Here is a 16,596-nt window from a genome sequence, read left to right as displayed (position 1 = left end):
TTCTTTCCATTTCTGAGAGAAATGTCATTGGAATTTTGATGGGGATTGCATTGAATTTATATATCACTTTGGGCAGTATGGAAATTTTCACTATGTTGATTCTTCCAATCCAAGAACATGGGATATCAAATTGATGTTTTTTAAAAATATTTTTAAAAATTTATTGTTTGGAAGTCATTTGGATGTGGAGGTTTTGCAGGGGGAAAATTTTAATTATGTATTCAATTTCTTTAATTGATATAATACTGTTCAGATTTTCTATATCTTTTTATATCCATTTTGGTAAATTGTGCTTTTGTATTTTATCTAAATTTTTAAATTAGAGTATACAGTTCATAATATTTTTATATGACCTTTTAATGGTCTATAAGATCTGTAACGATGTCCCTTTTTACATAATGATAACTTGTTTGTGTGCCTTTCCTTATTTTTTTTTGTAAGTTTGGCAAGGATTTATGATTGCTTAGTTTTTTCAAAGAAGCAACAATTTCCCTTGTTGATCCTCTCTGTTGTACATTTGTCTTTTTTTTCACTAACCTCTGATGTTAAGTTTTCTGTTTCCTTCCTTCTACTTTCCTTGGATTTATTTTGTTGATCTATGTCTAACATACTTTGGTGGATATTCAGACCATGTATTTGAAGTTTTCTTTTTCTAATATTTAAATTTAGAGCTATAAATTTTCCTCTAAGCATGGTGTTAGCTTTGTCACACAAGTATGTTTTCTCTTCAAGATATTTTATGATTTCCATGATTTTTCTTTGATTCTTGGTTTTAGAGATTTATTGCTTTATTTTCAAACATGGAAATTTTACATATAAGCTTTTGTTGTTGACTTCTAGCTTAATTCCACTTTTGTCAGAGAATATACTTGGTATGATTTCATTGCTTTGACATGTATTAGAAACTGCCTTATAGACTGAGTACGGTTAATTTTTTATAAATGTCACATGTGTACTTGAAAAGAATGTATTTTCTGTTTTTCATTGTTCAGTACAAGTTTTTAATATAAGACAGGTAGAGTTCATTAATACTGTTGTTCAAATCTTCTATATCCTTAAAAGATTTTTTTGTTCTGCTTGCTTTATCAACTACTTGGTATGCAAAAATATTGCACTGTGATTGTGGATTGTCTCTCTCCATACAGTTTTTTTTGTTTTGTTTTGTTTTTTATTAATATTATTATTTTTTTTTACATTCTATGATGTTGTTGTGGAGCAGTTGGGAGGGAGGGGGACAGGGGAAAGGGGAAGGAAATGGGATAGAAAGAGGAAGGAGGAGGGGTGGGATTGAGGCCTGTGGCACCCCCCTCATTCCCACAGGGGAGACCAGGGGGTAGCTTGGTCATTGCCGGGCTGGGTGCAGATGTCAGGGGGGTGACAAAAGCCTTTGCCCCCCCATCACCCCAGCTTGGGAACCCAGGGCCCTTCTTGCTGCAGCTTGGTGGTTGTTGCAGGGCTGGTTGTGCATGTTGGGGGGTCGTGGCTGAGGCCCTTAGCCCCCCACTGGCCTGGCTCAGGAGAGCACGGGGTACTTCCTGCTGCAGCTTGGTGGTTGTTGCTGGGTGGTTGCACGAGTTGGGGATGTGTGGCTGAGGCCTTCAGCCCCCACCCTTGGGACTGGTTGTGGGTGTTGGGGGACATGGCTGAGGCCCCTGGCTCTACCCCCTTTCTGGCTTGGTAGCCCAGCGGACTTCTGGTCCTTTAGGTGTTATAGGTGTTTTTTGGTGAAATGAGACCTTTACTAGTTAATATCAAACTTTGTCTCTTATTGTGGCTGCTTTGTTTTTACTTTCAGTTCTGCGTTGGATTATTTGCCATTCCCACCACTTAAACTCTGCACTGGAACTAATTTGTTGTCCTTTGCTTACTTCTAAAATGGAGGACCTTCCTGTGGGGGTCAGCACTTGAGCTCTGTGGTTGAGCTAAATTGCTGCTTTGCTGCTGATTCCCCAGTGAAGGCTTTTTGTGCAGCTCAGGTTTTAATGGTTGACTTTATAGGTTGATAGAGTTTGGATGTGTCATCCCCCCAAAACTCATGTGGAAATCTGATCCCCGATGTGGCAGTGCTGGAAGCTGTTTGAGTCATGGGGGCAGATCCCTCATGAATGGATTAATGCTCTCCCTAGGTGGGGAGGGTTAGTGAGTGAGTTCCCGCTCTGTAAGTTCCTGCGAGAGCTGATTGTTTCAAAGACCCTTGCACCTCCTGTCTCTCTCTTGCTTCCTCTTGCCATGTGATCTGCCTGTACCCGCCTGCTGCCTGCCACTTTCTGCCATGAGTAGAAGCAGCCTGAGGCCCATGCCAGATGCAGCTGTCCCAGAGTCATAAGCCAAATAAACCTCTGTTCTTTATAAATTACCCAGTCTCAGGTATTTCTGTTATAGCAAGACAAAACAGACTAGTACATAGGTACCTGTGGGTCTAGTGAGATCCAGTGCACCTGGGTTTTATAGAAATTCCAGTCTGGGCCTGAGTCTTTTCATCAGACTGCACCCCATGCAATTCTATATTCCTGACCAGTCTCCTCTGAGTGGTCTTATGCTAATTGGGGGGCAGATCAGCTATCTTTGCTGTGCCCCAGTGTTCCCCTGGTGGGTCTGCCCCACCGCGCATGCTCCAAACACTTCCCATGGGGCAGGCCATAAGCCAGTCCCTTGCAAAGGAGCCTCTGAGTCGCTCCTTTTTTTCAGTTGTTGCAGCTCTTCACTCCTATGTGGATCCATGGGAACCCTATTAGTGGCGTGGCTGGCCTGGGGGCCACCAAGGTCCTCCCCCCCACACCTCCAAGCAGCTTCATCCGAAGGGCACAGCTGTGGCTTTTGCCAGCTCCTGCTCCATGTGCTCAGCAGCTGCAGCCTAGAAGTGGCCAGGATTCAAAACGGTTGGAGTGGTTTTTTTCTTTCTTTCATTGTGGTTTCTCCCACATTCATGCATTATGTTGGTCTCTCCTCCTCTTCCCCCGAGCTCTAGAAGCCCCAGCTTGGCTGTTGTTGCTTTTTTATAGCTGTAAATTGGTTGATTTGTGGGACAGAGTGACGCTGGGGACCATCTATTCTGCCATCTTGACTGGAAGTCTCTTCATACAGTTTCGAAAATTTTTGCTTCACATTTTGAGGCTATGCATACAAACTTAGAATTATTATATTTTCCTTATATCTTTTTTCATTATAAAATATGCCTATTTATGCCTAGAAAATACTTTTTGCGTTACAATCTACTTTGGTATAACTATACCAGCTTTGTTTTAGTTTAACATTTTCTTGGAATGTGTTTTTTATTATTTTGTTCTTTTAACCTTGCTGTATCCTTATATTAACGTGTATGACTTGTAAGCAGCATATAGTTGGGTTTTCAATTTATATTTACAACAATCTTGGCCTTTGATTTGGCATATTTAATCATTTAATGTAATTATTGATATATTTAGGTTAAATGTATCACCTTATTATTTGCTTCATATTTTTTCATCTTGTACATTTTGTTTGCTCTCTTTTTAAATTCCTTTGCCTTCTTTAAGAGACTTTCAACATTATCGGATTGTCTTTCATTTTGATATGCCTGTTTGAGATTGATAGTCCTTTTTGCACATGTGACTTGTTGTCTTTTGTCGGTTTGGGGAACATTGTGGTTGTTATCTCTTTAAATAATTACTGTTTTTTTCTCCTTTCCTTCTGGAACTTAAGTTACACATGCTATTAGACTTACCATGCATCATAAACTCTTTGGACATTTCTTATATTCTTCTCTATATATTTTTTTCTATATGCTTCAGGCACAATATTTTCTTTGTACCTCTCTTCCAGTTCACTAATTCTGTCTTTAGTTATTTTAAATCTGCTGTTAAACCCTACTTATTGAGCTCTTAATTTTAGAACACAGTAATATTTAATTGTTTTTCAGCTCTAGAATTCCCTTTTGGTTGGTTCTTATTATAAATTCTAGGAGTTAACTGCAATTTTCTTTCTTACTTTTAATTATATGAACATACTAATTTCCGTTATTGTGTAGTTTGTAACTGATAATGTCATTACCTGGATCACCTGTGGGTCCATTTCTTTTTTTTTTTCCCTCTATTTTTTATCTCTTCTTATTTTCTTATATTCCAGGCTATTAATGATGGAATGAATGGTGGACATTGAATATTAAAAACTGCAGGGATAACTTGAAACTATGGTTGACTTTACGTTCCTTCAGTAAGATTTACTTTTGCCTCTGACAGGGAGCTAGGCTGGGGAAACTACAGGAGAACTAGCAATCCTAGATCAGCTTCATGCAATTAGTGATTGTGATCTTTCAAGATGTTGTCTTTAGTTACAGGAAAAGCTGATTTAATTCTAATTTATTCTTATTCTTAGGGTGTGGCCAGAAAATACTGGTATCAGTAGAATCTGTGGTATATACCAGGGTTCCTCTTTCTTAGCTGATCTTGAGCTTCAGTTTGCTTGTGTGTATTTCTAACATATTTTGAACTATCTTCCTGATAGATTAATCCTTTTCTCATTGTGAAGAGTCACCTTTTATTTCTAATGTTTCTTGCCTTTAAGTGTATTAGCCTTTCTCAGATTCCTCATCTGAACCACACAATACAGAAGTTTGAGTGACTATTTTCAGTTCTTTCGAGGATGGTACCTAATAGTACATAGTTCTAGACGCATATTAGAGAATTTAATTCATTATTTTACATATAGTGGCTGTTAATGTATTAGTGCTTATTTCTCTTGTGGAATATCAGTTGAGAAAGGTTGAATGGCATCTATTTTTCCATTTTTTTCCATTAATTTACTTTCAGCCTTTCTAGGTTTTTATATTTACAGTGTGTCTCTTTCAAACAGGATAGACTTAAGTTTTATCTTTTTAACAGTCTCATGATCTTTGTCTTTTAATTGTAGTTTGTAGAGAATATAATTATTGATATATTTGGGATTAATTATATCATCTTAAACCATCCTACTGTTTGTTTCCTGTTTGTCCTACCTGTTTTACATTCGTTTTTCTCTCACTTGTTGCCTTCATTTGAGTTGTTTTTCTCCCTTCAGTAGGATGCCTGGTAATTTAACATTCTTTTACTGTTTGTTAAAATTTTTTTGTCTTTTTCTGTGTCCGGCAACGGATCGCAACCCTCAGTGTTGCCCCCGTACCGGACCGGGGACCGGCAACGGGATTGCAACCCTCGGTGTTGCTCCCGCGCCTCGCTCAGCCAGTGAGCGGGAACCGGTCTGTATGTGGGATCCGAACCCTCGGGCGGGAGCGCCACCACGCTTCCCAAGCGGCGCACTTATCCAGTGAGCCACCGGGCTAGCCCTGTTAAAATTTTTTTATTTTAGTTTATCAATATACAAGATAGTTGATTTTCATGTCCCTTTAACACTTCCTCTTTCCACCTCCCTTCTCCCTGCTTCAACATCATATCTGTTCTCTTGTCTTAACAAGTTCAAGGAATTGTTGGGATTGTTGTGTCTTCTCCCCCCCCCCATTTATTTCTTTGTATATTAATTAATTTATTTTTAGCTTCTACAAATAAGTGAGAACATATGGTATTTCTCTTTCTGTGCCTGACTTGTTTCACTTAATATAATTTTCTCTGCATCCATCCATGTTGCTGCAATGGTAGTATTTCACTTTTTTTTATAGCACAGTAGTATTCCATTGTGTAGATATACCACATTTTCCTTATCCACTTATCTGATGATGGACATTTGGGCTGGTTCCAACTCTTGGCTATTGTAAATAGTGCTACAATAAACATGGGAGTACAGGTATCCTTTTAACATGATGATTTCCATTCCTCTGGGTACATACCCAGCAGTGGAATAGCCGGGTTGTATAGTAGATCTATCTATAATTGTTTGAGGTAGCTCCATATCATTTTCCATAAAGGCTGCACCATTTTGCAGTCCAGACAAGAGTGTATGAGAGTTCCTTTTTCTCTGCAACCTCACCAGCATTTATCATTCTCAGTCTTTTGGATGTTATGCATCCTAACTGGAGTGAGATGGTATCTCAAAGTAGTTTTAATTTGCATTTCGTGAATGCTAAGTGATGTTGAGCATTTTTTCATGTGTCTACTGGCCATTCATACATCTTCCTTTGAGAAATACCTATTCAGCTCCTTTGCCCATTTTTAAATTGGGTTGTTTTTTTGCTGTAAAGTTGTTTGAGTTCCTTGTATATTCTGGATATTAATCGTTTGTCAGATGTATATTTTGCAAATATTTTCTCCCAATCTCTTGGTTGTCTTTTCACTCTATAAATTGTTTCTTTGCTGTGCAGAGGCTTTATAGTTTGATATAATCCCATTTGTTTATTTTTCCTTTGCTTACCTGTGCTTTAGGGGTTGTGTTCATGTAGTCTGTACCCAATCCTACTTCCTGGAGTGTTTCCCCTATGTTCTCTTGTAGGAGTTTTGTTGTTTCAGGATGCATATTTAATTCTTTAAGCCATTTTGAGTTGATTTTGATATATGGTGAGAGGTATGGGTCTAGTTTCATTCTCCTACATATGAATATCCAGTTTTCCCAGCACCATTTGCTGAAGAGGCAGTCTCTTCCCCGATGTGTAGATTTGGTCCCTTTGTCAAGGATCAGATGGCTATAAGTATATGGGTTGATTCCTGAATTCTCTATTCTATTAACTGATCTGTGTGTCTGTTTTTATGCCAGTACCATGTTGTTTTGGTTATTGTAGGTTTGTAGTATAGTTTAAAGTCAGGTAGTGTTATGCCTCCAGCTTTATTTTTTTTGCTCAGAACTGCTTTGGCTATTTGTGGTCTTTTGTTATTCCATATAAATGTCAGGATAGTTGTTTTCCCTTTTCTGAGAAAGATGTCATTGGAATTTTGATGGGGATCGTACTGACTCTGTATATCACTTTGGGAAGTATGCACATTTTCACAATGTTAATTCTTCCAATCCAAGAGCATGGTATATCTTTCCATCTTATGTCCTCTTTAATTTCTCTCAACAGTGGTTTGTAGTTTTCATCATAGAGATTTTCACATCCTTAGTTAACTTTATTCCTAACTTTTTATTTTTTGGTGGCTATTGTAAATGGGCTTGCTTTCTCGATTTCTTTTTCTGCATGTCCACTGCTAGAGTATAGAAATGCTCCTGATTTTGTATCCTGCAACTTTGCTGAAATCATTTATCAACTCTAAGAGCTTTTTTGTAGAGGCTTTAGGCTGTTCAATAACAGCATCATATCATCTGCAAAGGGGCAGTTAGACTTCATCTTTTCCAATCTAGATGCCCTTTATTTCCTTCTCTTCTCTGGTTTCTCTGGCTAGTATTTCCAACACTATGTTGAATAGGAGTGATGAGAGTGGGCATCCTTGTCTTCCAGCTTTTCCCTGTTCAGAATGATACTGGCAGTGGGCTTATCATATATGGCTTTAATTGTATTGAGATACTTTCCATCTATACCTAACTTGTAGAGAGTCTTCATCATGAATGAATGTTGAATTTGTCAAATTCTTTTTCAGCATCTATAGAGATGACCACATGGTTTTTATCTTTGATTTTGTTGATGTGGTGTATCACATTTATTGATTTGCATGTGTTCAACCAACCTTGCATCCCTGGGATGAATCCCACTCAATCATGGTGTATAATTTTGTGTACGTGTTGCTGTATTCTGTCAGCCAGTATTTTATTGAGGACTTTTGTGTCTATATTCATCAAGGACATTGGCCTGTAGTTGTCTTTTTGTTGTATCTTTGTCTGGTTTTGGTATCAGGGTGATGTTTGCCTAATACAATGAGTTTGAAAGAATGGCCTCTGTTTCAGTCTTTTGGAGTAGTTTGTAAAGAGTTGGTATCAATTCCTCTTTGAAGGTTTGGTAGAATTCTGCAGTAAACCTGCCCATTACTGGGTTTTTCTTTCTCAGGAGCCTCTGATAACAGCTTCAGTTTCTTTTATTGTTGTTGGTCTGTTCAGAATTTCTATATCTTCTTGGCTCACTTTTGGTATTTTGTGTGTGTTCAGAAATTTATCCATTTCCTCCAGATTTTCAAATTTGTTGGTATATAGTTCTTTATAGTAGTCTCTAATGATTTCTTGTATTTTTGAGGTATCAGTTGTAATATCATCTTTTTCATTTCTAATTTTTGTTATTTGGGTCTTCTCTCTTCTTTTTTTTAAATTAGCCTTGCTAATGGCTTGTCAATTTTATTGGTCTTTTCAAAAAACTACCTTTTGTTTCTCTGATCTTTTGTATCTTTTTTCTGGTTTCTATTTCATTTAGTTGTGCTCTGATCTTAATTATTTCTTTCCATCTACTAACTTTGGGTTTGGATTGTTCTTGATTTTCTAGTTCTTTAGGGTGAAGTGTTAGGTTGTTTACTTGTCATCTTTCCATTTTTCTGAAGTAAGCATTTAATGCAATAAATTTCCCCCTTAGCACTGCTTTTGCAGTATCCCATGGGTTTTAGTGTGATGTGTCATTATTTTCATTAGTTTCAAGAAAGTTTTTGATTTCCTGTTTAATTTCTTCTTGGACCCATATGTCATTAAGTACAATGTTGTTTAATTTCCATGTGTTTGTATAATTTCCAGAGTTTTGTTTGTTATTGATTTCTGATTTTAATCCATTGTGATCTGAAAAAATACATGGAATAATTCCAATTTTTTAAAATTTGTTGAGACTTGATTTGTGACCTAACATGTGGTCTACCCTGGAGAATGTTCCATGTGCTGATGAGAAGAATGAATGTTCTGAGGTTGTTGGATGGAATGTTCTATAGATATCTGCCAAGTCTAATTGTTCTGAAGTGTTGTTTAGATCTTGTGTTTCTCTATTGATTTTTTGCTTAGATGATCTGTCCAATGTTGAGAGTGGATGTTCACATCCCCTGCTATTATGGTTTTAGTGTCTGTCTCATTCTTTAGGTCTAATAGTGTTTGCTTTATAAATCTGGCTGCTCCAGTGTTGGGTGCATGTATATTTATGATTGCTATGTCTTCCTGATGGATAGATCCTTTTATCATTATATAGTGGCCTTCTTTATCTCTTTTTATGGTTTTTGGTTTAAAGTCTATTTTATCTGATAAAAGAATAGCTACTGCAGCTTGTGTTTTGTTTTTATTTGCATGGTATATCTTTTCCATCCTTTCACTCTTAGTCTATGTGTGTCTTTACAGTTGAGATGAGTCTCTTGAAGGCAGAATATTGTTGGGTCCATCTTTTTAATCCAGTTAGTCAGTCTGTGTCTTTTGAGTGGGGAATTTAATCCCTTTACATTTAGAGTTATTTTGAAAGGTGTTAATTTACTCCTAGCATTTTATTGATTTTTCTTAGGATGTCTTAAGCCTCTTTTGTTCCTTTCTTTCTGATTTCTGTTTGTCTTCTCTGTTTGTTGGTTTCTTGGGGTGGTAGATAATCTATTTTTTTCTCTTTATTGTTAGCATTTTTATTTTATAGGTGGGTTTTGTTTTTTCTTGGCAGTATTCATAGCAGTGATGGTTGTTTTCAGGTACCATACACAATACTCACTTGAGAATTTCTTGTAAGGCTGGCATGTGGTAGTGAACTCCTGTATTTTGTTGGTGTGAGAAATATACTATTTGTCCTTCATTTCAGAAGGATAGCCTTGCTGGGTAAAGTATTCTTTGCTGGCAAGTTTTGTCTTTTAGTATTTTGAATATATCACCCCATTCTTTTTTGGCTTTTAGGGTTTGTGATGAAAAGTCTGATGTTAGTCTGATTGGGGCTCCCTTATAGGTAACTTGATGCTTCTCTCTTGCAGCTTTTAAGATTCTGTCTTTGAGCTTTGCCAGTTTTACTATAACATGTCTTGGAGAGTAACTTTTTGGGTTGAATATGTTTGGGGATCTTTGAGCCTCCTGAGTCTGAAGATCTGTATCTTTCCCTACACCTGGGAAGTTTTCTGCTATTATTTCATTGAATATATTTTCAATGCCATTTCTTTTTTCCTCCCCTTCTGGAATACCCATGATTCAGATATTTGTGCACTTAAGGTTCTCTGTTATCTCTCTTAGATTTTCTTCAATTTTTAAAATTCTGTTTTCTTTTTTTTTTCTTCACCTGTATTATTTTGAACAGCTGATCTTCAAGGTCAGAAAGTCTTGTTCTAGCCTGCTGGTTAAACTCTCTTGTTTTTTTTTTTATTTCATTGAATGAATCCTTCAGCTCCACAAGCTCTGCTACATTCTTTTTCAGGGCATTGATTTCTTTGTACATTTCTTCTTTCAGTTCCTGTATACTTTTTCTCATTTCATTGTGTTATCTACCTGAGTTTTCTTGTATCTCATTTAGTTTCCTTAGAATGGTTGCTCAAGATTCCTTGTCAGTCATTTCAGGGACTTCCTGTTCTATAGGATCTAGAGCTTGAGAGTTATTATTTTCCTTTGGTGGTGGTGTAGTTTCTTAATTTTTCATTTTTCTGGTATCTTCTCTTTGGTGTTTAGTCATCATGGCAGGGGTATCATGGTCCACTTGTTCTACCCTGGTGTCTGGCCAGGATCCCACAGGGACTGCCAATTCTGGGTGGCAGGGACTGGCCTGGGCTGGGGGGTCCCACAGAGTGGCATGTGCCTTTTCTGGTGTGGCTGACTCGGGGTGTGTGGTCCCGGTGACTCTTGGCCTCTCTGGGTGACAGGGACTGGGTTGGGCTGGGGGTCCCACAGCACATGGCGCCTGCCTGTTCTGGCATGGCTGGCTTATGGCATGTGGGCCCTGCAGCTCTTGGGTCTCTCTGGGTGGCAAGGACTGGCCCATGCTGGTTGTCCCATGTAACGCAGCACCTGCCTGTTTCAGTGCAGCTGGTTCGGGGTGTGTGGGCCTGGCAGGTCTTGGGCCTCTCTGGGCAGCTGGGACTGGCCTGGGCTGGGGCCTGCCCTTTTACTATTGTTTTAATGGTTAACCTCAAGCTAATAATGTGAATCCTTGACTTGTTAAAGTCTAATATATATTAATAATTTTATTATTTTGTAGACAATGTAAGTATCTTAAAACACTTGAATGCTTTTTATTCCCTATACCACAGTTCTTAATTATTGTAGTTTTGTAGTAAATATTGATGTCTGGTACAGAAGTCCTCCAGCTTTGTTGTTCTTCAAGTTACCTTGAATATTTCAGATTTCTTGCATTTTCATGTAAATTTTATAATCATCTTGTAATGTTTTGGGGATTTTGATTGGAATTATATTAACTTTGCAGATCAAGTTTGAAAAAAGTGGCACTTTTGCAGTATTGGGTCTTCTAGTCCAAGGACTTGACATATTTCTGAATTTATAAGTATTTAGCTATGCTTTATATCTTTTTGACAAAATTATGATTTTTAGATGTCTTGTACCTTCATAATCAGACTGAATCCTAGGTTCTTTGTATTTTTGATGCTTTCATAAATGGTTTGTTTAAATTTCGTATTCTTTTTTCCCATTTAGTAAATAAAGATTTAATTAGGCTTACGTATTTTTTTTTTACACCGTCTAGTTGTACATATTTGTGAAGTATAGTGTGTTGTTTCAGTGCATGCATATTCTTTTTTCCCATTTAGTAAATAAAGATTTAATTAGGCTTACGTATTTTTTTTACACCGTCTAGTTGTACATATTTGTGAAGTATAGTGTGTTGTTTCAGTGCATGCATATACTGCACAATGATTCACTAAGGGTAGTTATGTATATGCTATCAACCCTAAGTGAATCATTTAAATGATTGTTTGTTACTGTCATATTGAATTTTAACTCATTTTTGTATGGAGATTTTGTAACTAGCCAACTTGCAATGTGCTGTTATTCATTCTAATAATTTACCTATACAGCCATTTGGATTTTCAACGTATATGACCGTGTCATCTGTGATTGATGACAGACGTCCAGTAAAATGAATAGATTTATTGATGGTGGGCACTCTTTTCTTTTAATGTTTTATTATTGTGATGATTGTTTCAAGTTTTACATATCATATATCTAGTTAAAGAAATTCCTTTTATTCATATTCTCTATAGCACTTAGTTTGATAAGGGTTTTGATGTAGTCTGCTTGGCTTCTTTTGGCCAACACTATGTTTATTAGATTCATCAACATAGTTGGATTTAGTTGTAGTTTGTTTATTCTTATTGCTTTAAAATATGTGTTTTGCTGTGTGACAATGGCCCGATTTATCCATCCTATAATAAATGAATATTTGGTATAAAATTTTTAATTAGTCTGTCTTCTCTACTGTGAGACACTTGCAATCTGGGATGGTATCTTATGCATCTGTGTCTTAGTCCAGTTCCTGGCACATGGTACATACTCAGTAAATATTTAGTGAGTCATTGAATGATTGTTATTTTTTACGCAATCATCACATTTATTGGAAATGTTTGGAATAGAATTTGAATATTCTAAAATAGATGAATTCAAATGCTGTTTTAGTTTATGCTCAGGTTGATGACATTCCTATATAACAAAACTGATCTCTATTCTTTCTTACTGTCTTTTATTAGTGTTGTTTATTTATTTGTGCATTTGATGAAATTTAATAAAACACTTTGTTTTATATGTTTTATTATTGTCATTTTACTGTTTAATTTCTCCATAGAGAGTGTATGTATTTCTTGAAGTCAGGGGCTCTCATCTCTTTCACAGTACCCAGCATAATACTAAGCTATTATAAGAGCAAAATGAGTATTAATTCATTTGAGTAAAGAAACTTTTCTATGGACTTCAGGTGACTACACCAGTTGGTGGTTGAATTTGTTCATCAGAAGAGATTTTTTAATCTGAGTTTTAAGTGTGTTGTTTTCTTTGCCTACAGAATGAAGGCAAGAGATCTTTTAAAATTGACAGTGACGATGAACCTCATACTTGTAAAAAAGATGAGACTGATCGAGCTGTGATATTGTTTAAACCAATGGTATCGGAGCCAATTCATATACATAGGAAGTCTCCACTTCCAAGATCTAGGAAGATGGCTACAAATGAAGTAAGTATATGTGTCAGAGCATGTTTTTCATAAAGTAAACTAACTATATTTTAGTGAAACAGAAAAGAAAATACAGCTTTAATTGTGGAGCTTGGGAACCTAACAAATTTTTAATTGTCAACTTTGTCTATTTTTCAAGTAAATTTCAAAAAAATATAGAGGCAGTTAGAAAATATAGGGATTAGCTTTAGAATTCGGATCTTTACATATAGTTTTCATAACAAAATTGAATACAAATATGAAACTAAAGCTTTCTATGAAATTGATAAACTGACCAATTTTTTTTTTTGGTCTTATCACATTAAGTTATTCTTCAGTAAAGAACTTTTTAAAAAGTCTGATATAATGGATGAGAAATAACTTTTAGTGAGAAGTAGAGAGGAGTTACCAGAGATGCTTTAGGAATAACTGATTTTAGTAACAGTGGTTAAGATATGAAGGTTAAGATATGAAATTCCAAATTATTAGCCTGATTGCAAAGTCTGTATAGGAATTTGAAACTTTGATAAGATAATTGAAAATTTTATCTTTGTATTAAGACCTATATTTAAGTAGGTTAGATTGATTGTCTTATGCTCACTAATAGAATAATATCTAAATAACTACTAAAATAACATTTAAAAGGAGAGTTGAAGAGTTGGAATAAAGTGTGTTAAGTAAATCTTCAAGATCTGTATCCATTTTTATACTTTAAATAACCTTTTATCTTGGGTTATCTATTTTTTCTACAGAATGATTCTCTCAGCACTGATTGAGATTAGTGCTTATTAAATGTTTTCTAAATGCTCTAATAAAGCCAGAAATTAACTTTAAGATTGAACCATCAACTTTTAAGTTAGAAAAAAATTTGTGTTGATGTTTAAATGTACCATCTGAAGAATTATGTATAACACTTAGGGTAAGAATATGAATAACAAAAAGAATTATGCTTATTTCTACAGTCCCAAGTTATACAAACATAACATTTTTATGATTCTCAAATTTCAAATATATATGTAATCCAGTTTGACAGTTATGTATAGGAAAAATATCTATCAATAGATAGTTATAACTATAATGAAGGGCCGAGCCCGTGGCGCACTCGGGAGAGTGCGGTGCTGGGAGCGCAGCAGCGCTCCTGCCGCGGGTTTGGATCCTATATAGGGATGACCAGTGCGCTCACAGCGCTCACTGGCTGAGCGTGGTGCGGCCGGTCTTAAAAAGGACAAAAAAATAAAATAAAATAAATAACTATAATGAAAATTGTATACTAGTTAGGGTTCCTTTGAATGTAAAAAGGACAAAAAAATAAAATAAAATAAAATAAATAACTATAATGAAAATTGTATACTAGTTAGGGTTCCTTTGAATGTGGTATTTTAAGTTAATTATAAAAGAGGATGGTTTAAAAAAAGAGGGTAGTTAACAGTTATAGAACTTGGGATTATTTGTTCTATTATGGCTCAAATGAAAAATGAGAAATCTGGAGTTATTATGTTCAAGTATCCTTAATTTCAGAAAATGGGAAATGATCTATATTAATATTACCAAAACTACCATTTGGGTAAGGGCAGTGATTTTGATGTGCTGTCGAACAAGCAGTCTCAAGTTAATCAAATTGTTCAGAATTTCACAATTAAACCCTCTCTTCTTCCCTCTGAAAGGCCTCCATAGCAAATGTATAGCAAAATGTATTGTGAATCTTCATTTTTGCAATGCACCTGTACTTATAAAACCTTCAATAAAATCACTGCCCTTGTTAACTCTTAAAAGGCAGACCACATTTATAAACCTTTTTATCATAAATACTTAAGTAATTGATTTCAAGAGATTATTTCTATGCCACGCTAAACTTTTACTTCCATAAGGTGAATTATTCAAGTAAAACCTTGCAGACTTTTTCCAGCGTCCCTCATCTCCATGGATATAAGAAGTTTGTACTTCCAAAAGACACACCGAGAAAAAGACTATTGTCTTCATTTTGTGCAAGTAGATTTTACTCTGTCCTCACTGTCTGAAACCTGAATGTGCAAACATATAAAATGAAAATGTTTGCTGCATGTTTTGCTGATTGAACTCTATAAATAATCTTTTTAGGAGGTAAACAAATAGATTTGAGTCCACCTTATTGTCTCTGAATTTTTTTTTCTTTTTTTAGATATCTGGCAGACATATTTTCTAAGTTATATACATCTAAATCTCTTTAACTCCTTTCACTATTCTTTAGTGCTTTGGGTTGAAAAGTTCATCCAAAATAGCACAAAATTCCTTGAATATCTAAAATTAAGCAGGTTGTTAAAACAATTGCTAAAAAAAGAAACATTAAAATCTTTCTAGTTTTAGGAGGGAAGGGACAACTATTAAGCAATTATAAATATTTTGTATGTTTAAGGTATAAGATATTTCTATAATTGTTATCACATATAATTAAATTTATAATTAATTCCTATCAGATTCTCAAATATTGAAATATCTGGCTCCCAAATTACTGTTTAATAATTTTTAAAAAATTGATAAGCAAATGCAAACAAACTGTATTTTTTTTTCTTTCTGATCATTTGGCTCTGTTGTATCTAACTTTGCATGCTCTGCTTTTTTTTTTTTTTTTTTTTTTCCCCCTTTCTTACTTCCAGGATTAAAAAATTGATAAGCAAATGCAAACAAACTGTATTTTTTTTTCTTTCTGATCATTTGGCTCTGTTGTATCTAACTTTGCATGCTCTGCTTTTTTTTTTTTTTTTTTTTTTGCCCCCTTTCTTACTTCCAGGAAGAGAGCCCCCTGAGTGTGTCTAGCCCAGAGGGTACTGGTACCTGGCTGCATTATACCAGTGGTGTGGGTACTGGGCGTCGAAGACGCAGATCAGGGGAACAAATCACTTCTTCCCCTGTCTCCCCCAAATCATTGGCTTTCACATCCAGTATTTTTGGCTCATGGCAACAGGTTTTTAAACTTTACTTCATTAAACATTTTTCCTCCCTGCATTCAGAGCAACAAACAGCTGTCTTTGAGGACATCTAATCCCTTGTAATTTGCATCAGAGTAAATCCTTCTGTTTTTTAATTTTGAGTTCATTTATAAAGACTTACCATATCTGACAATATTTGAGGGAAAGAAACCATTTTTATTGCATGTGTTCAGCATTTTTACTGAGAAGGTTTTAAATATCCAGGATTGAAAAAATAAATTTTATACTCCTGGATTTTTAGCTTCTTAATAAAATTATTTAAAAAGGAAAGAAGTCTTTCTTTAACTTAGTTGTCCTTTTAAACTTTCAGAAACAAATTTATGTAATTTGATGGTAAGAAAATTTAATAACTTTTCCCCCCATAATTGAAAAATGATATTCCATTTGGAATTTGCTGACAATGTAGACATTTTTTAAACTATCAAAATTTATGTGACCCAGTGTTAATTAGCAGGATACATCTAATACTGATAGTTCTCTCCCTCACTATTTCATTAACTGGAAGTTCTCACTTAAGGGATACATACAGTATATTTTCCTTTGAGCTGTATAATATTTTAAAGCTCTGTTTAAGATAAAAGGGGCCCATAAACAATATGGGTCAAAACAAAATGACTTCAGAAGGACTTTCTGTGATGGCATTTGGAAATTAAAATACTATGGTTTTTGTTAAAATGGAAGATATGCTATCACACATGACTTTTCTGATAATTTCAGCAATTTCCT

At 35.4% G+C, this 16,596-nt stretch overlaps 1 protein-coding gene across 2 annotated transcripts in view; it reads left to right on the top strand.

The window, feature by feature from the left end:
• Positions 1-16,596, top strand: part of PPIP5K2 (diphosphoinositol pentakisphosphate kinase 2) — an 80,405-nt gene that overhangs the window by 47,410 nt on the left and 16,399 nt on the right. For both annotated transcript variants that reach the window (XM_008576446.1, XM_008576447.1), the window contains 2 exons: positions 12,758-12,925; positions 15,672-15,845. In XM_008576446.1, coding sequence (XP_008574668.1) covers positions 12,758-12,925; positions 15,672-15,845 — 342 coding nt within the window. The remainder of the gene's footprint in view (positions 1-12,757; positions 12,926-15,671; positions 15,846-16,596) is intronic.

Source organism: Galeopterus variegatus, unplaced genomic scaffold (genome assembly GCF_000696425.1).
Source record: "Galeopterus variegatus unplaced genomic scaffold, G_variegatus-3.0.2 Scaffold1352, whole genome shotgun sequence".
NCBI classification, from domain to species: domain Eukaryota; kingdom Metazoa; phylum Chordata; class Mammalia; order Dermoptera; family Cynocephalidae; genus Galeopterus; species Galeopterus variegatus.
This window is presented reverse-complemented; position numbering and strand designations above follow the sequence as displayed.